General features: G+C 40.1%; 1 protein-coding gene across 1 annotated transcript; it reads left to right on the top strand.

The window, feature by feature from the left end:
* Nucleotides 1-27558, top strand: FAS (Fas cell surface death receptor). Its single transcript, XM_070946298.1, is given in 12 exon segments — nt 1-36; nt 5568-5600; nt 5708-5825; nt 10237-10374; nt 11047-11158; nt 17165-17247; nt 21107-21170; nt 21253-21270; nt 23772-23826; nt 25188-25212; nt 27247-27509; nt 27511-27558. Coding segments are annotated over 12 exon segments (993 nt in total).
* Nucleotides 27559-27797: the final 239 nt, after the last annotated feature.

The raw sequence follows: 27797 nt of genomic DNA, 5'->3' as shown, positions 1-27797 counted from the left end.
ATGTTGCAGCCGCTGCTTTTCTTAATCATCTATCCTGTAAGTATTTATCCATACGTAGAGCTTTCTACCTTAAAGGGTTCACCTAAGGGGTATTTTTTGGTAGCAGAAATTCAGTTGCTCATTTTGACCTGTCTGTCTGTGGAGGTTCTCAGACATCCCGGTCACAGTTGTCTCAAAGGTGCTTTTCCTCCACTTCTTCAAAAGGCAACCGGACTGTTTTTTTCCTTGAGGGAGAAGAAGAAAACATTTCGCTTCTCATTCAAGAAGCTTCATCAGTTCTGATTGCGAAGGGGTGGTGGTGGAAGGATAGGTACTGAAGGTTGAGACTGGAGGGTGGAGGGCTGGAAGGATAGAATATAATAGACTAACAGAGTTGGAAGGGACCTTGGAGGTCTTCTAGTCCAACCCCCTGCCTAGGCAGGAAACCCTGTATGAAAATGATACATTTTCATTTCAACAAATGGTTGTCTAATCTGTTCTTAAAACCTTTCTTAAAAAGCATTCACAACTTCTGGAGGCAAGTTGTTCCACTGATTAATTGTTCTAACTGTTAGGAAATCTCTCCTTAGTTCTAGGTTGGTTATCACCTTGATTATTTCCACCCATTGCTCCAAGTGCTTTGGAGAAGAGCTTCACTCCCTCTTCTTTGTGGCAGCCCCTGAGATATTGGAACACTGCTATCATGTCTCCCCTAGTCCTTCTTTTCATTAAACTAGACATATCCAGTTCCTGCAGCCGTTCTTCATATGTTTTAGCCTCCAGTTCCCTAATCATCTTTGTTGCTTTTCTCTCAACTCTTTCTAGAGTCTCCACATATAGGATAGGTTCTGACTGAATGGAGTGGGGGTTGCAATCCTTCCATTTCAGTCACAACTGTCAATACCTATACTTCCATACCCCCGGCATCACAACTGATGAAGCTTCTCACATGAGAAACGAAACATTTTCTTTTTCTTTCTCAAGGAACCAAAAAACAAACAAACAACCCCAGTCCAGTTGCTTTTTGAAGGACAAAAAAAAAAAAAACATCTTTGAGACTTTGATCTATTGTTATGTAGCTGAAATTATTCTGTCTGTTGCTTTTAACAAGAGTAGTAACTTTACACAAAAACCATGTTGCATTTTATTCTATTCTATTTTTTAAGTGGAAAAGAAAGGTACTAAGAAGTCTGTACGTAGTTCAGTTCAAAAAGAGGTATGAAAGCATTTTCTCTTTGAATTGTAGAAATAGAAATTGACAAACTGTCAGATATAGGCAATATATAAAAGAATGCCTTTATTTCCTCAATGGACCGCAAACTAAAATCATTTGACAATTTTCGATTGACTGGGAAGTTAAAACCTCAGAATATTTCAACTGCAATAATTTAAGTGGTCATTCAAGTTCATTCTTGTAAACAGGAACTTTTTAAATTATCCTGCATCCTGGGAAAATATCTTTTGGAAGCAGGACAATATTGTAGGTTCCTGTTTAAGGTGCTTGCCCATTCTGTCTGCACAGAATATTCAAAGCTATAAAATTTCAAAGGTCTTTATAATTACTTACCATGCTAATTTCCTTTAAAAAAAAAAGTCATTAGATAGGAAAGGTATAAAAAATGATCAATACCAGTTCTGATGATGTGCCATTAAATTCAAGTTGAAAGTTACCTCTGCATCTTTTTCACTTGAGTGGTTCAGATTCTTCATCTTATTTTAGCGGTTTCTGGACAACCAATTCTAATTTCAAATGTGAAACTTTCATGTGAAAAAGTCCCTGCAGTTAAACAAAGTAGCACACCAGGGAAGCTCTTTTGGATGAACTAGCTTTTTTTTTTTTTAATGAAAAAGGAGGTTTCTATTCAGAGGAGCGGTGTAGTATTCAGAAATGCATTTCTATCTACTCAACTCCTCCGTGCTTTGAGGTAACATACCCCTATACTAACAAATTACCTGACATTCTGTGGGAGGGAAAACTCTTATACCTGAACAGTTCTCAGCTTAACTTCCTCTTACATCAGAAAATAAAAGAGACCGTGTTTAATTGAATAAAAGAAAAGGGAATTCTGTATTAGGCCTGTTGACTGATAGTGTCCATGATGGTGCTAGGAATAGAAAAAAAAATGAGTAAGCTTCCATCCAGGGGTTCACAGGGGTTCAGGAGAACCTCTAGCTAAGATTCTGTGCAGTTCGGAGAACCCCCAAATCCCACTCCTGGCTGGCCCTGGCCACCCTATCTCACCCCTCCCAGAAGTCTCCACTCAGACTGTTTTGGATGCAGGTAAGTGCATGGCACATGCGGAGGCTCACTGAGGGTGAAAAATGGGCCTATCAAAAGTTTGGGAAAGCCAGAAACGGACCCATTTCTTGCCTCCAGAGGGCCTCTGGAGCCTGGGGAGGCTGTTTTCACCCTCCCGGAGGTTTGAGAAAAGCCTCCGGAGCCCAGGGAGGGCGAAAACAGACACACCCCACCGTGATGCAGGAGGCTGACTTGGCCACGCCCACCATGGCCATGGCCACCCAGCAACCAGGCAGAGAACCCCTTGCTAAAATTTTTGAAGCCCACTCCTGCTTCCATCACACTGGTATGGCATTATCTTCATACTTTAATCATATTTGGGACCAGACATCCCAGAGGGATGAATTTGTGACAGAATATGTTGCGTACATTTACCTACCTCCAATACTGCTGGATTTAAAATACAAAGATCAGAAAGGAGAATGCATGGGAGAATTAAATCATGTATTTCTAGACCAGGTGGCAAGAGACATGGGATTTATGAAGGAGGATTGTGCAAACCCTTGGGAAGAAATGTTTGACATTTCTTTTCAAATAATTAAAACAGCCAGATCTTTTTTCCCCAGGCTGTTGCTACTGGGAAACTGTTTCTGGTTGATATTGAATGCACAACTATTTCCATTATATTTCCACCCCTGGAGCAATCATGGAGGTAGCTGGAGATTGTTTCCGAAGCTGCCACATCATCCTGGGGAAAGATGCAGTTGCTTTAATGATTCAGAAACTAATTCTTCATATGTGCTCTGCATATGCTGAAGCACTTTTTGTGTAAGGATATGCACAGCCGTACTACTTAAGAACTAAAACTGGTCCTTGTTTATTATAAGGTTCATTATTGGTCTCCACAGTGAGCCATTCAGAATATCCTAGAGCAGGGGTCGGCAACCTTAAACACTCAAAGAGCCATTTGGATCTGTTTCCCAAACAAAAGAAAACACCAGGAGCCACAAAACCCTGACTATTTCCTGAGCGGCCACAAAACTAGCATATGTAGTTGAATTAAACATTCTGTTTTCTTCTGAAACTTTTCTTTTCTTGGGTTTATCCATGCTTGGCATACCAGAAGTCGAAAAGCTCAATAAATTGTGTGCCGGCAAATGTCCCACAATGGCAGTTGTGACTCATATTTTGAGGGACAGTGAGCTTTCAGAAGGATGAAAGAGCCACATGCGGCTCCAGAGCCGCAGGTTGCTGACCCCTGTCCTAGAGACTGACTATCCTCATATGTCAGGAGCTACCAACCTATCTGTTCCTTGGGTGCTGATATAGGAGATGACCAAGCTGGATCTGAGGGAGGGGTCAAATGCATCATGAGCCTCGAATCCCTCATGCAAAGAGATCTAAGTCCAGCCCAGTTTGAATTCCCCTGACTCTTATCGCTCCCATGTAACACCTCTCCTGCGCGAGCTGCACTGGCTCCCGGTGGTCTTCCGGGTGCGCTTCAAGGTTTTGGTTACCACCTTTAAAGCACTCCATGGCTTAGGACCTGGTTATCTACGGGACCGCCTACTACCACCAATAGCCTCCCACCGGCCAGTACGCTCTCATAGAGAGGGACTCCTCCGGGTGCCATCAGCCAAACAGTGTCGGCTGGCGACCCCTAGGGGGAGAGCCTTCTCTGTGGGGGCACCTACTGTCTGGAATGAGCTCCCCCCAGAGATACGGAGGATCCCGGATCTGCGCACCTTCCGCCGCGCTGTGAAGACCTTTTTATTCCATCAGGCGGGCTTGGCCTAATCTCTTCCCTTTTTTAAATATGTAAATTTTAATCTGTTTTTAAATTATTGGGGTGTTTTAATCTGTCTGGGCCAAAATGATTTAATTTGATTTTATCTGGTTTTTAAATTTTTTGTATCTATGTATTTTATTTTTTGGCTGTTCACCGCCCTGAGTCCTTCGGGAGTAGGGCAATATACAAATCAAATAAACTAACTAAACTAACTAACTTATCAACTGCCAATTGGCTTTGACCATTAGTAGTTCAGACTTTTGTAGAGAGCATTAACGCACAATAAACCTATATCCATTTGAACCGCCTAGACTCCTGATTTCCTGAGTTTGACACTTTTTGGGTGCTACATGTATGGCAAATCGATGGCCAAACCATGAATTGGCACAGCCAAATGCTGGATTCCCCCCACCCCCCACCCCTGGTGCTATTATCACAGAAGACAGGAAATTGCAAGCTGTCTATTCTGTACAGCAAAAAGAGGTGGGCCCTCAGAATTACATCAGAAATTGAGAGTTCCCCCCCCCCCATCCACAAATTAGCATAGCTTTTATATACTTCTATATTCTGGTAGTTCCCTTTAACCTGGAAAATGGTATTGAAGCATGTTTCTGTTCTTGGGATAGTTATTGTCTTATATCACGTTCTTTTAACTTGTGAAGGTGCCCAGAGATATTTTGGAAGTGAGCAGCCTGGAAATTGAAATAAATAAATGAAATAGTGCCACCAGAACCATTGTAGCCATCATCCTATTCAATGGTGGGATTCAAAAATTTTTACTACCTTGCTAAAAACTGGAAAAATGAGAAAATACCAACGCAAGATGAAGTTATTAAGAAAATCATGGAATGTGCTGAAATGAGTAAATTGACATTTGAAATTAGAGAACAAGGAGATAAACAATATTATAAGATATGGGATTTATTTTATCAATGGCTAGATAATAAAACATGGAAATGAAATATGAAACATGAAATGAACGTTATAAATATATTTGAAAATAATTTTTATGAAGCGATAAAGCCATAGTTAAATAAATGATAAATGAGGATATTCATTTGTTTGATAATATGATTAGAAATTAGATAATTAGTAAATTTTGAATATGGGGATGAAGCAAAAAAAACTTGTAACCGACCGAAATACTGTTTGCAATTGTAATGGATGATGGATTTATGTTTTATGTTTTGTTTAAAAAAAAAAAAAATCAAAAAAATTACTACCATTTCTGGTAGTAGTGGGCATGGCTTGGTGGGCGTGGCTTGGTGGGCATGGCAGGGGAAGGATACTGTAAAATCTCCATTCCTTTCCCACTCCAGCGTAAGATTACTGCAAAATCCCCATTTCCTCCCGATCAGCTGGGACTCGGGAGGCAGAGAATAGATGGGGGCAGGGCCAGTCAGAGGAGGTATTTACTGGTTCTCCGAACTACTCAAAATTTCCCCTACCAGTTCTCCAGAACTGGTCAGAACCTGCTGAAACCCACCTCTGATCCTATTTCTTTCAGTGTTCTTATCATCTGTTCACATCACTCATTTTTTCTGTTTTTTATTAACTTAGTCTCTGCTAAGGAATTCCAAAATAACTTTAGAGGTAAGTTGACACAGAGTACAATTAGTAACACAGCACTAATCACCTCTAATAGTCTCTAAGACTAAAAGCCACAATGCAATAATACTTTGTTTTCTTCTCTGTTACAGATTCTTGTTTTAACGGCTGCCAGATCCTTACTCATTGGTGGTTCTGTTCAGACTAACCAGGGCTGTCCCAGAGGGCAATATGAAATCAATCGTGTCTGTTGTGACCTTTGTAAGCCTGGTAAGTATTATCATAGAGAAATAGAAAAAAAAAAAAAGATTAATGTCACTATGGAAAGGTGAGATGAAATCTGGATTTTGTGATGGTTTTGCTATTAAGGTGTGCTCATTTTAGGATGGCTCAGGGGTGCTTTTGAGAATGCATGAAATTAGTTGGAAGGCAGAAGATCACCAACAGCAGTAGGTCCCCACTGCAAAGATGAGCAGGCCAGTCTCCTTTTCTGATCTATCAATGCATCATTGTCTAGTTTGGTGTTTCTCCATATTGGCTTCATATTGTAGAAGTTGAAACCCAACACTTTCAAGTTGCCAAGTTTAAAGCACGGGTCCTAGTGATGGGTTGCAAAATGACATGATGCATTCCACCTCTCTGGGATTGCGGAAACTCTCAATTTTTCCAGGCTGGTTGCAGAATTAGTTGCTTGAAGAAGTCCACACTTCTCCAAGCAGCCAAGGTTGAGAAACACCATTCTAGCTGGAGCAGAATCCTAATGAAACTATATTCCAGTAGCATTCAGACCTCATCCATACCCTCTATTTATTCCATTGGGCTACAAAAGTCTTGTTAACATATTTTTCACCAAGTGGAAGAGCTAAAATAGAAAAAAAACACAGGGCTACCCCTGTGTACTTCTACCTTGCCTTCTTCGTTTCAGATCTTGCCAGGTTGGGTCTCAACAGTTGAAATGCATTTCTGCTTAGTAGAATGGAAGTTAAAATTCCCTCCATGGCTCATAATTACAAGGAATCTTCTATTTTCAGTTGACAAATGGAGTAGTCATTCCTTCTGCTGTAGTTTTCCTGCCAGCAGATAATATTTGGAGGCTCTACCCATCACTTTCCTCAAGTTGAACCCTATTGCATCTATAAGAGCCACACACCCATGATCGACTTAGTCACTGAGGCTGGATAGGGTTTGATCTAGCTAGCACAGCACACAACACACAAAGTGTGTTGCAATATTTTTCTATTGCCTCAGGGACTGGAAGAAAGTACATAATGACACAGGAATAAGGAAGCTGTGCTTTTTGACTTTTCTATAGTTTCAGGCAGCTCGCAGGAAAAAAAACCTTTTAAAATAATAACATAGCCGAAGTTACTTTAAGGACAAAAACTTGGAAATTCAATTTTAGCCGTAGCCAAGTTTCTAGCGAAGATCCCGGAGAGCATGTGGTGGCGTCTAGATGGCCTGAAGGCTGAATGGTATCACAATGATGTACTTTGCACAATGAGAAGTCTGCCGTGTGGTTTTGGTTATGTTAACTAGAAGACTGGCCTTCTTGATGAAAAGAGCTCTCTCTTCTCATTCTTTCTCTTTATAGCAGTGGAAGAAAAGCATCCCCCACCAGCATTATCCTGGTCTATTTAGTGACTATTATTAAGGTGTTTCCTCAGGGCATCAGAACATTTGACCATTACAGAGAACTGCAGCAGCTCCATATCTCTTTTTCTCCTGAGCTTTGACTGATACACTACAGGTGAAATGTGTCTCAAAATATTCAAGGTGGCTCAGGGCTTTGATGTCGCAACTGCCATCTTTATTGTCTACCCCCCCTAGTCCCCCAGTATTCCTTTATGCTATTCATGCATGCAGGCAATCTCTCATTCTGACTGAAGGCAGTGTGGCATTGCTTCAGAGATGACTCTGAATAACTCAACCTGACTGCCTATGCTTGTTTTTTCTTGAAGTGGAAGTTGAACCGCTTTTGAGGAATCGCTCCTTAAGAAGTGATTCTTAAGAAGAAAACTTCTCCTTAAGAAGAAAGCCAAAGACTTTCCTAAAACACTGAAACATTAACACACAACATGAATATGTAGTGCTGTGAATGGAATGTAAAGATGGAGAGGGAAACATGCTACTGGCAGCATTTTTTCCCCTCTTCTGTTCTCCTCACAGGTCTAAGACCATTTCCTGCAGCCAACTTGCCATGGTCAACTCGCCACGGGGTAACTTGCTGCGAGACAAGAATTATGCTAATATCAAAGAAATGGTGGAATAGAATCATTAAAGGAAGGATGCAAAAGGAAGGACAGAATGAAATGTGAATGGCAAAAATTAAAAGAATTTTTATTTATTTTAAATAATTTTAAATAGTTAAATTCAATTGTTAAATTGTCCTATGGGGAGTTGGCCGTGTTGAGTTGGCCATGGTGAGTTGGCTGTGTTGAATTGGCCATGGTGAGTTGGCTGTGTTGAGTTGGCCATGGCAAGTTAGCCACAGCAAGTTGCCCATAACGAGTTGCCCACAGCGTGTTGGCTGCAGCAAATTGTCACATTCCATCTCCTGACAAGGAAATGAGAGTAGTAAGTAAGTGAGATCATCATACCCACTTTTCATCCTAGTATATAAAGTGTCATTCCCATAATCTTCTTAAAAGAAAATATATAGGTAAATCTACTTTTGCAAACTTAGTCATGTGGTCAAATACTAACAAGTAAGCTGTTTAAGCCCCATGTATTTAATAAGCCTTCTTCCAATAATGTATTCCATTAGATGATTGTGCATAGATCCAAGTGAGTCAGGAAATCCAAAATGGTCAAGAAGGGGATGTTCTTGGACTTGTACTCTCACTTGAGGCTTGCAAAACTCCATTTCTCTACATTATTTATTAATATTTAATTTTAATTTAATTAATTTAATATTTAATATTAATTATTAATAATGTTATTTCTTTCAAATGCATGTTCTTAAAATAATAAATGGGAAGCAAGCACTAAACAATGTATTATTTTGAGGCAGAGGTGGTATTCAGCTGGTTCGGACTGGTTCGGGCGAATCGGTAGCAATGAATGCAGGTGGGCCTGCCCGTCCACCTGCCCTGGCATAATACCATCCTATTTAGCCATGTTTTTGAGGCTGGGCACATGCACGAAAGGCATGCACACAAGCAAAGTGCATGTGTGGAAGGCCGGGCGCTGGTTTGAGGTATCATTTTCATTTCCCAGAATGCCTCTGAGTCTCAGATTAAACCCCAGTAGAGGCATGTTTAGAAAAGGAAAAACATGGGTATTTTTTCTAAGCAGAGCAGACCAGGAAATAAATGAATGAATGAATGAATGAATGAATGAATGAATGAATGAATGAATGTTAACAGCCTGAATTAATCTACTGCAAAATGAAGATCACTGAAAGGCTCATTGATCATAGTCTACCATCCTAGTCCATTGCAAGTTGGTAGACAGATGTTTTTTCAACTTCTGACAGCCTTTTCATGTAGTCTGGATAGGGAATCAATACCATGAGTACTTTATTGTAAAGTTACAGTAACAGAATCTTGCAAATCTGAAAGCATATCTCTCTCGCCTTGCCTATACTTTGCAGAGAACCAGGGAAAGTCCCTTCTGAGATGTTTTCCACACCTCCGTTCCTTCCATGGGCTGAGATATCTCTAATTTAAGCATTGAGCTGTTCCTCCCTTTTGAAAATATACCCACAAGCTGTTGTAATTTCTCAGTCTAAGGGTAAGAGAGGAGGATGACTGTGCCGAAGTCACCTAGATAGTTTCTGTGCCTAAGGGAAATCTAGGTCTTTCCACACCTAGCTCTGCACCATAACTCCTACACTGTGATGATTCAGACTGACTACTGCCCAACTCCTTGGGTCATAAGACACAAAAGGCAGGGAAAACATAGGCAGGACTTGCAAGATTCTGTAACCATAACTATCTTGATAAAGAATAATCTACCCAATGTCATTATATCAGTGAGATAAGTGGCATAGAATATTGTTGTAGTAGTAGTACTAGTTGTTGTTATCAGTTGCTACCTTATTAGCTCTTAGGTCCTTGGTTAGGACTTGAACTGTTAAGTTTTTACCAGTCCCAGACTGTGAATCAAATTGAAGATGAAATCAGCTAGAACTTGATAACTTGAATCAAAAGACAACAAAACTAATCTCACAAACTGATTATCTACAACATCATGATCGATTTGCCAAAATGATACGTTGGAAGCTTGGCCAGAGGTTTGTGCTCCAATGCGACAAAAATTATTGGGAACACCAAATTGACAAAGTTCTTGAAAAGGTCAAGATTTTGTGGGACTTTTGAATCCAAACAGACAGATAACTGGGCCACAACACACCTGACATAACTATTGGGAGGGGGGAGTAAAGTAAAGTGAATAAAGTAAATAATAATAATAATCAGTTTGCTCATCTGATTTTCCTCATAGGGCTGAAACACATAATATGTAAGCTGATAGCACAGAAGTCCTGTTGATGGACTAGTGGATGGAGCAGTCCCATCAATAATAGTACCATTTGTGGTTACCTATGGATTTCACAGTAACTAATCTATGAAAATTCGTATAGGATGCTCTCAATGTTTCAAATGTCTCCCCTGGCCTAAATCTGCCATGTTCCTAATCAGAAGGGTTTTACTGTCCTTTTCTGAAACATTTTCTTTTACAGGTTCTGTTGTCAAATCGTTAGATTGCAGAAGCAATCCTAAAACCAATTGCAAACCTTGCACAGAGGGTAAAGATTATATGGATAAAGACAATTATAAAACTAAATGCCTACGATGTAGTTACTGTGATTCAGTGCACGGTATGTATGATCAACAATATTTTATTTCAACATCAATGTATTTCACATAGGAGAAAAGGATATTTAGTTCATTTGGTTACAGAAAATCTAAGTTATGGCCCTCACAAGCTGCAGATATCTATGAACACCAACAGGGTTCCTGTTCAGCAAAATAGACTGTTCTGAATACAACTTAAAAACATGTAAGAATGTTTACTTCCTGATGTATGCTAGCTGGAAAGAAATATACAATCGTGAGTCACTGAGGGTTGGTGCAGACTTGAGAATTTTTTAAAAAAACCTGACAATTTGAAAACCACTTTGTTCTAGCCCTGATTTGATGAAGCAAGTTCAGAGTTAGAGGATCTTCACAAGATCTTCATTTTTCCAACCACAGACCTGTTTTCAAGTAGAGATTGGCTTTATGGGTGACGTACTTCTGATTTAAAAGTTTCTCTGAATGTTCTGTCAAACGTCTATTCCTGAAATGTGTATTTTACACGGCCAGTGGCAGTGCAAAGAATAACCTTTTGTCTTTCGTATTTGAAATCCTCTCATGTATTTGAAGAGCAGCATTATTTTCCTGGAGAGGATGCTTAGTCTTCAAAGCTTGGCAGGCATTTAAAAATGAGATATTTTTTTTTAAAAAAAAACAACAACATTTGAATAACAAAATGTTTCCATTTATTTTAGGAATGGAACCTGAAAAAAATTGTACCATCACACAGAATGTAAAATGTAGGTGTATGATGGGTTTCTTTTGCAATTCGACTAAGCCTTGCCGCCACTGTGAGATATGTGATCCGTAAGTACACCTACTATGAGTGACAAAACTAGATACTCATATTATTCAGTGCAGATGTGACAATTTATCTCTGTTCCCCAGAAATTCAACCTACCTGGAAGGTTCACATTTTATATTGCTTTATTGCAAACAAGAAGTCCAGGAAAGATTTCTTATGACAGAACTCAGAAATCAAGCTGGTAGATCATGGGTGTCAAACTTGCCAAATCACAAGAGCCGATGGAGCAGTCGTTAGAGTGCAGTACTTCAGCTGACTGCTAGCTGCAGTTCAGCAGTTCAAATCTCACTGGCTCAAGATTGACTCTACCTTCCATCCTTCCGAGGTGGGTAAAATGAGGACCCAGATTGTTGAGGGCAATACGCTGACTCTGTAAACCGCTTAGAGAGGGCTATAAAAGCACTATAAAGCAGTATGTAAGTCTAAGTGCTATTGCTATTGCTATCCTGTTGCCGTCACATGATGTATTGTGACGTTTTTCCCATAGTGGAGCTGGGGTGGGCGTGGCCTGCATGTGACGCATCCGGCCCATGGGCCTCCAGTTTGACACTCCTGTGATAGATAGATAGACATGTCACATCCACATTACACCCACACATATTCCATAAGTGTGGGTCTCCCCTAGGGTTTAATTTCTAAGTCACTTCTTTTCCCCTTCCTGAATCAATGGAAATTTGGCTATTCTCCATCAGGCTTTGATATTGGGAAGCATCTGTCCAATCCGGTGAGGATAGTAAGGAACTTATTCGATCAGAAAGAGGTAGGGAGAAATACCAGAGGAAATATATAAGCAACTCTAGCCTCCAAAGAGATGGAAATCTTCTTCAGCCCTTGCATTTCTCAGGCTGAAGGAGGGAGGGCTATAAAAGCTAAAAACATATTTAGGAGGAAGGGGCAGGAGATTCCTTGTAGTACCAACAGCAGACAAGGAAATAGAAATGGGGAGGGGCACTTCTAGTCAATCCTCCAGCTGTCTACAATCATTAGAAGGGAGAAAGCAAAAGGAAAATAGTAAGGAAACTCAATCAGATGTCTCGAAGGTGCTTTTTCAAAAGCCACTGGGCTGTTTTTCCTCCTTCAAGAAGAAGAAGAAGATGTTTAGCTTCTCATCCAAAAAGCATTAATGGTTCTGGCAGGATGATGGGAGAAGGATTAGGTGGAATCCTTCTTGTAACTGCTGAAAGGAGGTGTTGTAGACAGGATAGACAGGTGGTGTTTTATGCCTCCACTCTGTTGATAGATGGATACTTCTAGTCCTTTCAGCAGTTTCAAGAAGATTCCATCCCCATTTGCACTCTGATATAGGTGACCTTGAGGACACAGATAAGCCCCCACATGGCCTCAAGAGCTCTCAGGGAGAGTGCTAACAACCAGATGACTGCAAAGAAATATGATCCTTCCAACCCCACCTCATCCTGTTGGAATCTATCCTTCTATTGCCTGCACCATTGTGCCAGAAGTGATGAAGTTTCTCGGATGAAAAGCAAAACATCTTCTTCCTCAAGGAAAAAACAGTCCAGTTGCCTTTTGAAAAAAGCACCTCTGAGACAACTATGACCTGGATGACTGAGAATCTCCACAAACTGAAGCAGATGAGATAGGAACTTTGACATCCACACCTTTAGCAATTATTCAAACTTAGAACAAAGCTGAACAAGTATTTGTAGAACCAGGCCTCACACGTAGGGCCTTTGCAGTATTTCCACAGTCATATGATCCTGATTTGCAACTTTTTTTTTATTTTATTTAAAAAGTTTTACAAATACATTTTCCCCCCGGTTTCCCCCCCAAAAAACCCTCCCTAACCCTCCCCACCCCCCATGACTTCCTCAAGATGAAATCCAAATCAAAATCACATTTTATAATACTATAACCCCTAACTATTCCACCCCCTGTGAGCTATTCATTTCTTCGTAAATAACATTCAGTTAATCTATCCCTATGTAATACATTCAGCTAAAAGCTATCTGATATTTCCTAGTTTGATATTTATTCTGTACATAATCTATCCACTTCTTCCACTCCCATACATAAGTCTCTTGAGTCCGATCTTTTAGATATGCTGAAATCTTTGCCATCTCTGCAAAGGTGATTTGCAACTTTTTATGCGGCACCCCATAAGCAAAGTCAATGAGGAAGTCAGAAAGAAATTGGAGGTCACAGTCACATGGGGTTCTCATTTAATGACGACCACCAGAACTGCCAAAACTGCCGTTGTAAAAAGTATGTAGTTTTTCAGCTTACATCAAAGTGGCTTAAGGATGGAGTTTCCAGTCTCAATTAAACCTCATTAAAGGAGAAATACCTGTAATGATTTTGAGGCCACAGAGAATACCATGACCTTGAAGATAAGGGCTTATTATCTTCTGACAAGCAGGAAAAAAAAATCCCAACTCGAAAGCTGAATGCTTTGAATGCAGCCATGCGCTGCCCTGGCCTAAATTGCCTTATTGACTGTGTGCTAGATGCAGATTTTTATACAAACAATATTATATATAGGTCTTTGGTTATTCGGGTCTTCTCCCACGTAAAATTGGAAGTGTCTTGGCGACGTTTCGACGAAGTCTCATTCGTCATCTTCCTGGAAGCACGAAGCCGAGAACACCAGCCTGAAGATGACGAATGAGACTTCATCGAAACGTCACCAAGACACTTCCAATTTTACGTGGGAGAAGACCCGAATAACCAAAGACCATATATATATATATATATATATATATATATATATATATATATATATATATATATATATATATATATATATAGTATCATTTTTGTCTGTATCAGAAAAAAATTCTATCAAGAAATCAGATCCTGAACAAAATTAAGTGCTTGAAGCATTAAGATGTACTTGCAGGTCAAGTATGGCAACTGAGCCATAGTCATATAAAAATAACTTTCTATAATTATTATAGTCTCAAATATATGTATTATCCACATGGGAAGATTGTAAGATACATAGATGGCCCTAGGTATTTTTCTGACTATTTCTATGGGCAAGTAGAGCCATACTGTAGGCTACTTCTGCTGACTGCAGTTTGGCAGTTCGACTCTCACCGGCTCAAGGTTAACTGAGCCTTCCATCCTTCGAAGTTGGTAAAATGAGGACCCAGATTGTTGGGTGCAATATGCTGACTCTGTAAACTTCTTCGAGAGGGCTGTAAAGCACTATGAAGCAGTGTATTGCTAAGTGCTAATTGCTATTTCCGACAAGATGATTAACTAGGTTTTTCTTCAGCATCTTCTATTATATTAGACTAATGTACATGGTATAAAATAGACCATCTAATACTCCTCCGTCTTGTAACTCTTCAACTCTACCATATAACACTACTGCCTTTCTCTCCCCACAACTCCTCTCTCTCTAATAACTACTGTTTTACTGTCTCTAAATCTTAAATGTTAATCTCTTTCTAAATCCCCAAGAACAGTAGGCTTTATAAGATGCTGGGAGATGCCTCCTTCAATCTGTCATTACCTCTGGAACAGAAGATGAACACTAACTTAACAAACACCAGGTGGCGCATTATGGTTGAGAATTAATTTCACTTTTGTGTCATGTGTTTTACTATTTCAGGCGAGTCTGTGGTTTTGGGTTGTTGTGTTGTTGTTTTAAAAAAGGTTATTTAGGTAGTTCTCACGTATGGCCACAATTATGACTGAAATGTCTATTTCTAAGTGCTCACATTCAGCGAGTCATTCCCTTTTTGCTGAAATCCTTAAGCAAATCACAAAATTGTTAAGCAAATCCAGTTTACCCCCATTGGCTTTGTCTGTTACAAGCTCTCTAAAAAGATTGTAAATGGAGATCATTTGACCCCAGGACATTGCAACTGTCGTAAAAACATGCTGGTTGCTGAATTTCGATTGCATGACCACGTGGCACTGAACAGCCAAGTTCAAGGACCAGTCAGTCATAAGTCAGTTTTATCAGCACCATTGTAACTTCCTAGGATCATTAAATGAATGATCGTAAATCAAGGATTACCCATATCTACGGCTGTGCAAATATTTATGATGGAGATTAAGGTGAAAGACAACTTTATTAAAATGAACCAGCTAATTGAACTGGAAAATTTATTCTAATTGATGGATTGAATGAGATACCCCTGATTCTACTGAGGCACTTCTGCACAGACACAAAGGTATATTTTCCTAAACTGATGCAGCAGTCGGAATGGAACCAATATAATGGTTCAGTTTGAAGTTTTGAATCAAATTGGAACATTTTCTGATTCATATTGGTCATTGTACAAATTCAACTATATTGTTGTAAAATCTGTCAAGCTTTCCCATTGGTATAATTTGAATTTTTCCTCTTTTATCACATGAAACCTGGAATGTTTCCATTTTGGGAAATTCCAGATATGTCATCTGATCTTATCCCTTATATAAAGGTAAAGGTTTCCCCTGTCCAGTCATGTGTGTGTGTGTGTCTGTGTGCTCATCTCCATTTCTTAGCTAAGGGAGTCAGCATTTTCTGAAGAATTTCAGTGATCATGTGACCAGCATGCTTATATGCTGAGGGGCATGGAATGCTGTTCCTTTCCTACCAAAGTGAAACCTATTTATTTCCTACTTGCACTTTCATGCTTTGAAACTGCTAGGTGGGCAGAAGCTGGGGCAAGTAACGGGAACTCACCCCATTGTGCAGCACTTGGGTCTCAAACCCGGACTGTCAGCTTTCCAGCTGACAAGCTCAGTGTCTTTAATTGCCTAAGTCATGGGTTGACACATGGGTGGATATTTGGTTATCACATGCCTCTTCTCTGAGTGTTGCAACATCCTTCTTGTCCTTTTAAATGTAACATTTTTTATAGCAAAGGCTCTGATGTAACTTTTATAAATAAATGCTACATATCTATTTATTGAATTTATACACCACCAAATCTCTTGACTCATATCAGCAATTGGACAGGATAAGCCAAATCCTAACATTGATGCTGGATGCCCAGAACATTAAAAAAAAAAAAAAAAAAAGCTGAGAAGGCAAAGAAAGAGCACAGTATACAGTCTTCACTTTCTTTTCTTCTGGCATATCTCTCCAAGCATTGTGGGAAATTGTGGGAACCTTCCTTGTCCGCAAGCGTTTCATTGCACCTCTCACCAGTTTGATCCAGTGGTGGGTTCCTCCCTGTTCGGCCCGGTTCCACCGAGCTGGTAGCGGTGACGATATGACATCACCGAACCGGTTCTCTTTGTTTGGGAGCTGCCTGCCACCGCGTTATTCTTACCTTTTATTTGGCCCCGTCCCCAATCTATTCGCTGCCTCCTGAGCCTCAGCTGATCAGCTAGAAAGAAAAAAAACTGTTTAAACTCTTGCCACGGGGCTTTAAAGGGCCGCCCTACAGCTGATCAGTGTTAAAAGGCAGTGTGGTGGTAGACCGGTGCCTCCAAAAACAAATGGGTAGACCGGTGCTTGTTATACCGGTGCCTCCAAAAACAAATGAGTAGACCAGTGCCTCCAAAAACAAATGAGTAGACCAGTGTCTGGTAGACCGGTGCCTCCAAAAACAAATGAGTAGATCAGTGCCTGGTAGACCGGTGCCACCTAAAACAAATGAGTAGACCAGTGCCTCCAAAAACAAATGAGTAGACCAGTGTCTGGTAGACCGGTGCCTCCAAAAACAAATGAGTAGATCAGTGCCTGGTAGACCGGTGCCACCTAAAACAAATGAGTAGACCGGTGCCTCCAAAAACAGATGAGTAGACCAGTGCCTTCAAAAACAAATGGGTAGACCGGTACAGCTCTGCAAGCAGTTAAAAGCCTGGTAGACCAGTACCTCTGCTAAATCCTAAAGAATTGTCACATGACCATCAAACCATGCCCACAAAATAAGCCATGACCACAGAACCAGTAGTAAAAAATTTTAGAACCCAACCCTGGTGTGATCCATCAAGGCGAAAGGGATTGTAGAATACACCAAAATTCAAGAAGGAGGAACTTGATCGGATGAAAAACTTTATCTGATTGGACCTTTTCATTATTATCAACTTTTTATCTGCAGGTGTAAAAATGGCATCGTTGTAAAAGAGTGCACCCCAACACAAAACACGGTTTGTAGGGAAAAAGATACGCAAACCACAAAAGGTAACTATTGATTTGATTAATGAACTAAGTTTGATTAATTGCTCCAGAAAGGAAGGGATACAAGGGGTAACTGAGGAGGTGTAAAAAAAAAAAATCAAGATGACAGCACAACTACCCAATGGAAGCCCCATCTCTTTCTGTGATCTGTGTAAAGTGGGGTGGGTCTTTGATTAATGAATGTAGCTTTCATCTTGAGTTTATTTGATACCTCCCTGTTGAAGCCCATGGGAAGAACCGGATTTGAATGTATGCAAGGCCACGTTTCAGTTCGTCAAGGCTCTAATAGCCGGTTTGTCCAAAACTTTTTCTCTGCTGTGACTTCCTTTCGCTTCATCTACCATTTCATCTACCACTTTAGCCAGCAAAAGGGACCAGGAAAGTAATGGACTCCAAAATCAGCCTGTCTCTAAAACTGAATAACATGGTTGGATCTAATCTTGTGCTGGATTAAATCTGGTGCTGGATAGACTTCTGGCAGCTCTGAAAAAAGGCCCCTGGAATGTCCTTAGAGGCAGTGAGGAGAAGGCAGAATTAATCAGTTTAACAGATTAACAGAGTTGGAAGGGACCTTGTAGGTCTTCTAGTCCACACCCCCACCCAAGCAGGAGACCCTACACCATTTCTGACAGATGGTAGTCTAGTCTCTTCTTGAAAGCTTCCAGTGATGAAGCTCCCACAACTTCCAAAGGCAAGCTGTTCCATTGGGTGATTGTTTATTGGTTTTATTTGTTTTAATTTGTATAACACCCTTCTCCAGCGGGACTCAGGGCGGTGAACAGCCAGAATAAAAACAGAACATACAAAATTTAAAAACAGTTTAAAAAATAATTAAATATTTTTGGCCACAATTTAAAACAACCCAATTAAAATCAATTCAATTTAACCGAAACAGTGGGATCAAGCCAGCCTGGCTAGATGAAATAAATAATTTTTCAGGGCCCGATGAAAAGTCCGGAGGTCTGGTATTGTGCGTATCTCTGGGGGGAGGTTGTTCCAGAGGGCAAGCACCGCCACAGAGAAGGCTCTCCCCCTGAGGGTCGCCAGCCAACATTGTCTGGCAGATGGCACCCTGAAGAGGCCCTCTCTGTGCGAGCGTACTGGCCGGTGGGAGGCTATTGGTGGCAGAAGGTGGTCTCGTAGATACCCTGGCCCTAAGCCATGGAGCGCTTTAAAGGTGGTCACCAACACCTTGAAGCGCACCCGGAAGACCACCGGGAGCCAGTGCAGCTCGTGCAGGAGACGTGTCACATGGAGCGCCCCATCACGAGATTGTTCTCACTGTCAGAAAATTTCTCCTTATTTCCAGGTTGAATTTCTCTTTGTTCAGTTTCCATCAATTATTTCTTGCCTTGCCTTCAGGTGCTTTGAAGAATAGCTTGACCCCTCCTCTCTGTGCCCCTCAAATACTGGAACACTGCTATCATGTCTCCCCTGGTCCTTCTCTTCACTAGACTAGCCATGTCCAGTTCCTGCAACCATTCATCGTATGTTTTAGCCTCCAGTCCCCTAATCATCTTGGTTGCTCTTCTCTGCACTTTTTCTAGAGTCTCAACATCTTTTTATAGCGTTGTGACCAAAACTGTATGCAGTATTCTAGGTGTGGTCTTACTAAGGCTTTATAGAGTGGTATTAATACGTTAATCAATGTCTGTGCTGCCTCTTCTCTTTGGGCGGAAGCCTGGGTCCTTTATCAATCTTTCCCAGAAGGCATCAAAGCCACTCTTGAATATCAGTAAGTGTTGAATAGCACTTTGCATAAATAAATATTTATTGAGGTTCAAGCCCCATCTCACCTGCCTTTGATTTCTTTTCTGACCATTGACAATTGCAGAAATCTGCTCCCCTCATTATTTTTGCTCAATATTCAGCCAGGGTGAATCGAATGGAAGCAAACAATTTTCACCTAGCACTCGTTTTTGAAACAATTTAAAAATCTATCTTAAGAGTTAAATTATTCTTTCCATGAGTTTCTTACCTCAAAATGGTGAAAACCCATATTCGTGATGTTCACTGATTTGGATTTCACTACCGTATTTTCCGGCGTATAAGACAACTTTTTAACACAGGAAAATCACCTCAAAAGTCGGGGGTCGTCTTATATGCCGGGTACCCGAATCTGAGTTGCTGGCGCTGACCGATGACGCTATGGGAGCGCCGACAACATTGAGGGGAAGCTGTGCCAATCTTGTCAAGGCTGCATGCTGCTGAATGCTGGACCCAGCTGATTGCTACGCGGAGCTTCCCCCGCCATCCCAGGCATCCAGGGGGATATTACCGACGCTCCGACTTCCCCAGCTTACCCACAGTGATGGTGAGCCCCACCTGTCTGGGGAAGTCGGAGCGTCGGTAATATCCCCCTGGATGCCTGGGGGAAGCTCCGCTCAGCAACCAGCTGGTTCCAGCATTGAGTGGCATGCAGGTTTGACGAGATCAGCACAGCTTCCCGAATCTGAGTTGCTGGCGCTGACTGATGATGCTACGAGAGCGCCGACAACACATTTTCCCTTTGGGATCTTTAAAAAAAATAGTTAATTGGGGGTTTTTTTAGTTGTTCTTTTTTAGACCTAGCCATTTAAAGTTTAGGAAGTTTTAAATTTAGCTTTCATATAAAAATAAAAATAAAATAAAATAATATTTGTGGAGCTTTCTGAGATTTAGTGTGTTTTTGTAGTGTTTCACTCTAACTACACAAACACACAAAATCTCACAAAGCTGTATGTGGAATTTTGTGTGTGTAAAGTGTGAAAGTTGGGTTTTTGGGTTTTTTGTGGCTGTGTGAGGTTCCTGCTTGTTTCAGGGGCCATTTTGGGTCTAGCACAGCTGCTTTTACATTGTGGGTGAGCCAGTTGATGTTTTTTTAATTTTTATTTGGTGTGCATTGGAAGAGGGGTAATCTTATACGGTGAGTATAGCCCAAACCCTATATTTTAACAGGAAAATTCGGGGGTCGTCTTATGCGCCCAGTCGTCTTATACGCCGGAAAATATGGTAAGTATCTGGATTTTGCAGATACTTGGCCAATCTTTGGAAGAATCACTGTTAAATTTGGTTCATCTTCCGAAGAGTTTGAGTATGTCTATAGAGTTTGAGCAACATTATAATGTATATAGTAGGATGTGTCCATAAAATCATCAAAAATTAGTTCAACTCAAAAGAGATCTTACCTATAGAGCACGTACTATTATTACTATATCTCTGTTCAGGACATAATTGGGCATCAGCATGGGATTAGCAAAAGCTAATGGTTTCAAATGGTAGCATAAAATGGGTAATCAATTATACAGGTAGTCCTTGATTTACAACCTTGACTTAGTGACTATTCAAACTTACAACAGAACTGAAAAAAAGTGACTTATTACCAGTCCTCGCACTTACAACCAGCATAACATGCCCACAGTCACATGATCAAAATTTGGGCTCTTGGCAACTGGCATGCATTCACAATGGTTGCAGCCTCTCGGGTTAACATGATTGCCGTTTGTGACCCTCCCAGATGGCTTCCAACAAGCAAAGTCAATGGGGGAAGCCAGATTTGCTTAACGACTGCATGATTCACTTAACAACTTCAGTGTTTTGCTTAATGGTAGCAAAACATAAAACTGAGCACAACTCACTTAACAACCCTTTTGCTTAGCAACAGAAATTCTGCCCCCAAATTCTGGTCGTAAGTCAAGGACTACCTGTATTTTGTTTGATTCTGTTTCATTCAAAGGAATGTTTACAATTCTACCAGATGTGGTTTCTGTTTCCATTTTTAGCATTTCATTTGTTGCTTTGTTTAACAGAACAGATTCAAAAGTCTGCAAATTGACCCATATGGATTGGAAAATGTGATGTTATTAAATATTCTTCTTCACAGACCATTTGCTATGGCTTTGGTTTATTCTGCCTGTTGTCGCATTGATTGTGGGACTGATTTTATGGTGGCGCTGTTGTAAGTTGATATCACTTTCCTTTAAAAACTGCAGTATAAACTTTATTTTTTTCTAAGTCAAGTATGCAGAGGAAGAACTATCTCCCAAAGCTTTCATCCTACATTTAAAATCCAATTGTGTCCTCTTTCAACAATTTTGGAAATCAGGGTTCTTCTTTGAGATAGAGAAAAATTGGACAGCAAATTGAAGGGAATCCAAGAATATTGTCTACTCACTTTATCCTAACCTTTGGCATCACCCAATTTAAAATTATGACCCCTTATGGAATGCATCCACAATGGGAAGATTTATCCTGACAGCATTTGAACCATCTGTCCTGCCCGTATTTAACCCTTTAAACAGAAATGATCCTTGGTTCCCATTTGTTGAGAAATGTATAATTTTATTAGAAGTCAAGTGTACTGCAGTAATGCCATAACTGAGACTTGCATGCCAAAATCCCTAAGTTCAAAAATTCCCTCCCTTAACTGCCTCCCATTGTTGATCCTCCCATGATCAATCAGGTTCAAGCAAGATGTTTTCAGAATGGTCACTTCAAGCATAAATTGGTGTGTAGCTGACTTCTTCTCCCAGCCGGGTGACTTTGAAGCAGTGTCTCGGGGAGATACAGAAGTTACTTTCTCTTTCCCGCGAGCATTTCCCCTCCCATCCACTCTCACCAGAGTTCATGGCAGACTGTCACTGTAGCAAAGTACACTAGCATGTGTACTGTGGCAGCTGACACCATCTGTTCTGTCCTCACTACACCTTAGTCTGTGTGCAGCTCGACATGCAACTAAACCCACCTATCCTCCAATAAAGCAGACCTTGTGCGTAGATCTGAATGCTTTATTGAAAGAACAGGATATGGTGAAACTGGGGAAAATAGGGATACACACAATGAGAACCAAATACAAGATAGACAGTATTCGGTTACTGCTGAACATAACAATTAATAAGAAAGCAATCTAAATCTCACCAGCGATGCTCTGTGTGTGGGATGTGGGTTTGTCCTTGGATGACCATGTGCCACAGATTAAGATGGATTCTTCTTTGTGCTTCTGCCCTCTCCAAATGCACTTGTTTTGGGAGTGTGAGCTGATGGGTAATGGGGTTGGGTCAACTTTAAACAATATACTTGATATTTGTCTCTCTGGCCACTAGATGGGGCTAGAGCACAATAACAGTATATAAAGATGGTATGTTTGGGCATATTTATCCCTCCGGCCACTAGATGGGGCTAGAGAGCAGCAACAGTATATAAAGGTTATATGCTGGGGCATGACAACATCAATATTTGCTTGAAGGTAAAAGTTGGGCCAGATACTTGTTGATCCTCTTCTACCAGTTCTCATGTTTGTATACCATTATTGTCACAAGGCACACCAACCAGATTTTTGTAGCTTGCACATTAAATAAAAGATGGAATTAGACACAGACAACATCCCTAAAAAATGGGAGTCAGCCATAAGCTCCTTGTCAGGCATTGGCAACTTGCAATCCCCGTGCCATACACACCATCTCACTTCCATGTTTGGGTGCCTCTCCCAACAGCTCTTTTGAGCATCCTGCCATTTTAAGGTGGCAAACTGAAGTTGACTCCATCACTGACTATTGGGGGCGAGTCTTTGGCCCCCACTGAAAGGGCTCGCAATCTGGGAGTCCTCCTGGATAGGCAGCTGTCCTTGAAGGAACATCTGACGGCTGTTACCAGGGGGACCTTTTATCAGGTTCGTCTGATTCGCCAGTTGCGGCCCTTTCTCGATCGGGATTCCTTGTGCACAGTCACTCACGCCCTCGTCACCTCTCGCCTTGACTACTGCAATGCTCTCTACATGGGGCTCCCCTTGAAGAGCACCCGGAGGCTCCAGCTGGTCCAGAATGCAGCAGCGCGGGTAGTGATGGGAACAACATGGCGCTCCCATGTAACACCGCTCCTGCGCGAGCTGCACTGGCTCCCGGTGGTCTTCCGGGTGCGCTTCAAGGTGTTGGTTATCACCTTTAAAGCGCTCCATGGCATAGGGCCTAGCTATCTGCGAGACCGCCTGCTGCTACCGACGACCTCCCAGCGACCTGTGCGCTCCCACAGAGAGGGCCTCCTCAATGTAGACTGGTGACCCCCAGGGGGAGGGCCTTCTCGGTGGGGGCTCCCACCCTCTGGAATCAGTTGCCCCCGGAGATAAGGAGAATCCATGGCCTCAATGCCTTCCGTCGTTCCCTTAAAACCCATCTTTTCCAGCAAGCCGGGTTGGCTTAAGAAGAAATTTTAAAATTCTTTTAATCAGTCTGTGATTTCTTAACTTTTGGGCCAAAATTTTATATATTTTTCAATGTTTTTTAATATTTGTATTCTATGTTTTTTATCTTGGCTGTACACCGCCCTGAGTCCTCAGGGAGAAGGGCGGTATATAACTTGGAAATTAAATTAAATTAAATTAAGTAAATTAAAAGTAAGTTTAAGAACTCCAGTCATCACAAATTCCAGAAATTTTACATGAAATTACTGCATTTCACACTTAGAATAAGCACATTCCTAATATGCCATTTCTGATTATTTGAAGACTGCCTAGCAAATAATTATTTGTGTTCCTTTGTAGGTCCAGAGCACAGAATTCAAAGGAGGACAAACATTCCAAATCAAAACAGCCGTAACTATGGATTCATAGTGAGTCTCCTTTTCTGAAGTAATCCAGAGAACTAAGAAGGGTGATAGAGAGTAACCTAAGACATTGAACCAACAAGTACATACTAGCTTCTGTATAGCTCCTAATGATAGTAATGGTATTTTTCCACTCTAATGCTTCCTTGTGTTTCTTATCTTTAAATTGTCCAATGGTTTGGGGAGGGGGCTTTGTCCAGATGTCCTTTCTGATCCTTGAGGTAAGGATCCCACTTGGTAGAGATGACCATCTGTGTGGGGACATCTACTGGAAGGTCAAAAAGTGAAAATTGTGGCCATGACCGTGCTATCGAAGTCTGCCCCATAAAAATAATATGGATCCACACAGATACCCCAAAATTGTAATACTCTTTTCTTTGTCACGAAAAGAATGGGTTCTGTCAGACACTGAGAAAATTTAGAACTACATACTGTACCTACTATTCTTGTATTTATTTATTTGGGCACTGAATTTGATTTTTTTTAACTTTGCCACTTGTTTCGTTCAATGACGTGACTTTTTAAGACCGTTTTGTATTTTATTTCTCATTTACATATGCATTAGTAACCTCATTTACTAATAAGAGGTATATGCATGCATAAACTAGAATGCCAGAAAACAAAATAGAGTTGTTAACTTCAGACATTTTGTCTCTGCTGGGACAGTTCTGACTTTAAAATATTCCTGAATATAGACCAGTACTTTGTTTCAATAAATTGTTCCAGTCTGTAGAGATTCTTGTTGTTTATTTACTTTCTTCACCACAAATTGAAAATTAATTTGATTAAAAAGAGAAGAAGTCATTGGTTGAACATAATGGGTCCAAGCCAATAAACACACATGTAGAAATCCAAAGAAATGGATTGTAATGAAGTATAATTGTTAAATGTTTTCAATTTCCTGTGAATTCAGAGCCACCCCTTATTTGTTAATATTTGATTACATCAGGAGCCAGGCTTAATTGCAAAGAGTAAGATCAAATTGAATCAATATATGCTGCTTTTGCTGAGGAGTTCTTTAGATATGATATGACACTTCACAGTTTGGGAGCAAAATAGTATATTTTGCCTAGTACTAATAAAAAAGTGGCATTTGCTTTACAGAATTTGCACTAAGAATATTGGAAGTCACTTCTTTGTATTCCTTTCTTGTCTGTTTTTCTTTAACCTTCCCCCCCTCCCCTTTCTTGTACCTTTTCCCTTTTCTTTGACTTCTTCTTTCTTCTTCTTGACTTTCTATTACTTTGTGTTAGCTTTAATTTTCTGGTTTAAAAGTTTTAATAAAAATTAAATATTGAGAAATAAAAAGGAAGCAAGGCTTGGTGGTGTGGATTTGGTTCATCTTTTTTTTAATTGTTTCCTTTTAGGAATTTAAGAAAATTAAGTATCCAGGTGCGTAAAAACCTAAAACACAATCATTGCACTATTTGTTTATATATATTTATATTTATGTATGTGTATATATGTGTGTGTGTGTGTGTGTGTGTGTGTATCCACCTGTTGCTTTGCATGCACACTGAGAGCTTCTACACCAGAGACAAATCCTTGTGTGTCTAATCACATTTGGGCAAATAAAATATTGTGTTGTGTTGTGTTGTGTTGCGTTGCGTTGCATTGTGTTGCATTGCATTGTGTTGCGTTGCGTTGTGTTGTGTTGGGTTGTGGGGTGTTGCATTGTGCTCCTGTTCTATTCTATTCTATTCTATTCTATTCTATTCTATTCTATTCTATTCTATTCTATTCTATTCTATTCTATTCTATTAACATTTGCTCTGTACTGAATGGTCTTTCATTGATACAAAATGTAGTAATTGGGTTATTGGTCCCCCTTGCCTTGACTAGTAAGGTCTAGTTAATGCTTTGCTGGAACCTCATGATTCTATTGATTTTTTCCCAATCCAAGTTGTACTATTCTAGCTTGATAGAGGCAAATAATTCTAAGCATTGAATTGGTTTCCACTTTCTTTCTAAATTCAATTAATCCATGGCTTGCAATGACCTTCTAATATACTGTAATTTACAACTTGCGACCAGATGATCTCAAGGGAGAAGTCCTTCCTAACCCTAAATGAATTGGCCCGTTTGCTAAATTTGACATTGCAGTTCTTCCCTGGACATGGCTTGTATTCTTAATATTCTGGGCTCTAGAATTTGCTCCAGATAAAGCATTTGCTTCCTCTCAACTATCCCACTGAGCAATGTATGAACCACATGCAGCTTCTAATTTTGCAGCTCAGCTAAGATTACCATAATTTTCTCTCCTTTCACTGACATTGTCTTGCTAAATGCTATTCTCATTTCCAGATCAGATCTAGAAAGAAACCTGCACAGAAAGCCCTATCCAATGTAGCTTTCTTTATGCTTGTAATCTTGCACAATGTTATTCATTAAACATATAGGAATGCTGTATCTAGGCCAGGGGTCTCCAATCTTGGCAACTTTAAACCTGGTGGACTTCAACTCCCAGAATTCCCCAGCCAGCAAAGCTGCTAAGGTTGGAGACCCCTGATCTAGGCCTTTGCTATAAATATTCTATTATTCAGTTGCCTCTAATACTTCGTTACCTGATAAACATTATTTCAAGAGTAGTTCTGTCAGGAACTGCTTTGAATTCTTGTCAGCTCATTCTTCAGCCCTCAGTGACAGTATCTAGCTACTGTTTTTTGTTGGCCATTTAAAAAACTGCCGTTGAAATCTTCTCTGATAATTCTTGCCTTTGCATTAGGTTTTTGCAAAATATTTAAGCTTTTGTTTTATAGCTTTATTAGCCATTTTCTCCAGCATTAGCTTTCTTGTTGTTACTGTTGTTCGTATTTTCTCATGGTCTACTTTCAACAGCTATATGTTATAGCTGCGAAAATCGTGGCCTCGACAATACATCCCTTCTTCCATGCCCCAAAAGTGCTTGTTATGTATACAAGTTTTAATATTAATTAATATTAAAGTCTCCACTGTATTTATACTTTATGTACATTCTCTCTATCTCTCTCTCCATGCGTGCATGTGTGTACTACATGTTAATAAAAAAGAAAAATAGAGTAATAGACCAAATTTAACAAGGATTAAAATGCCACAAGTTGCAAAAGGAGAAAAAAAAACTGAATATGTTTCTAACTTCTCCTTTTTCTATGTCTGCTGATTTGCAATATTTGTAGGCATTTAGAACCCCTCAGAAGCTAAACTGTAAGAGATTATATTGGCTATGCTGCATGATACATTCTATGTTTGGGAACCATGTTTGTTTAAATTTAGTTAAATATATAGCCATATATACCTTGGTTGTTAGGTTGATGTCTTTTCACTTTGTTATGTCTATGGATCACACTTAAAATTGACTGAAGACTATGTTCTTTACCCATCATTGCATCATTTATACATCATTGATTCTTATAATTGCATGCAGTTTTTTCTTATTTTCCTTCGCAGATATTAACTTGAAGCCTTACATTCCTGAAATTGTACGTGATATGGAAGTGAACCAAGTCAGAAAGCTGGTTCGGAAATTGGGTATTTCTTCGGCTGAAATAGATGAGATCGCCCATGACAATTTGCATGATTCTTCTGAACAAAAAATAAAATTACTGGAACGTTGGCACGAAACCCGTGGGATAAAAGGTTCTTGTCAGACTTTAATCAACAGTCTGAGAGAACTTAAATTTTATGATGCAGTTCATAGAATTAATGAAATAATTGAGAGAAAATGCTGCCAGCTAGAAGATTAAAAGAGGTAATCTTTAAAATGCTCATCAAAGTGTGTCTTTTCAAATAAAAACCACAGTTGTGTTAGTTTTTAAAATTTATTAAAATTTATATGACATCCGTTTCATAATCAAGCAACTCTGCTATTCTTATGTAGTAGAACTGATTCAACAGATGATTCTCTTGGGAACGGATCTCACGTTCCCGGTTTTTTCAGCCCTCTATCTGAAAAGAACAATTTTTGTTTTGTTTTCCAGATGTCACTATGTGATCAGATT

Source organism: Pituophis catenifer, unplaced genomic scaffold (assembly GCF_029215685.1).
Source record: "Pituophis catenifer annectens isolate HBS135680 unplaced genomic scaffold, rPitCat1.0.hap2 SCAF_6, whole genome shotgun sequence".
NCBI classification, from domain to species: Eukaryota; Metazoa; Chordata; class Lepidosauria; order Squamata; family Colubridae; genus Pituophis; species Pituophis catenifer.
The sequence above is the reverse complement of the archived record's forward strand: the minus strand, read 5'-3'. Positions and strand labels throughout refer to the sequence as shown.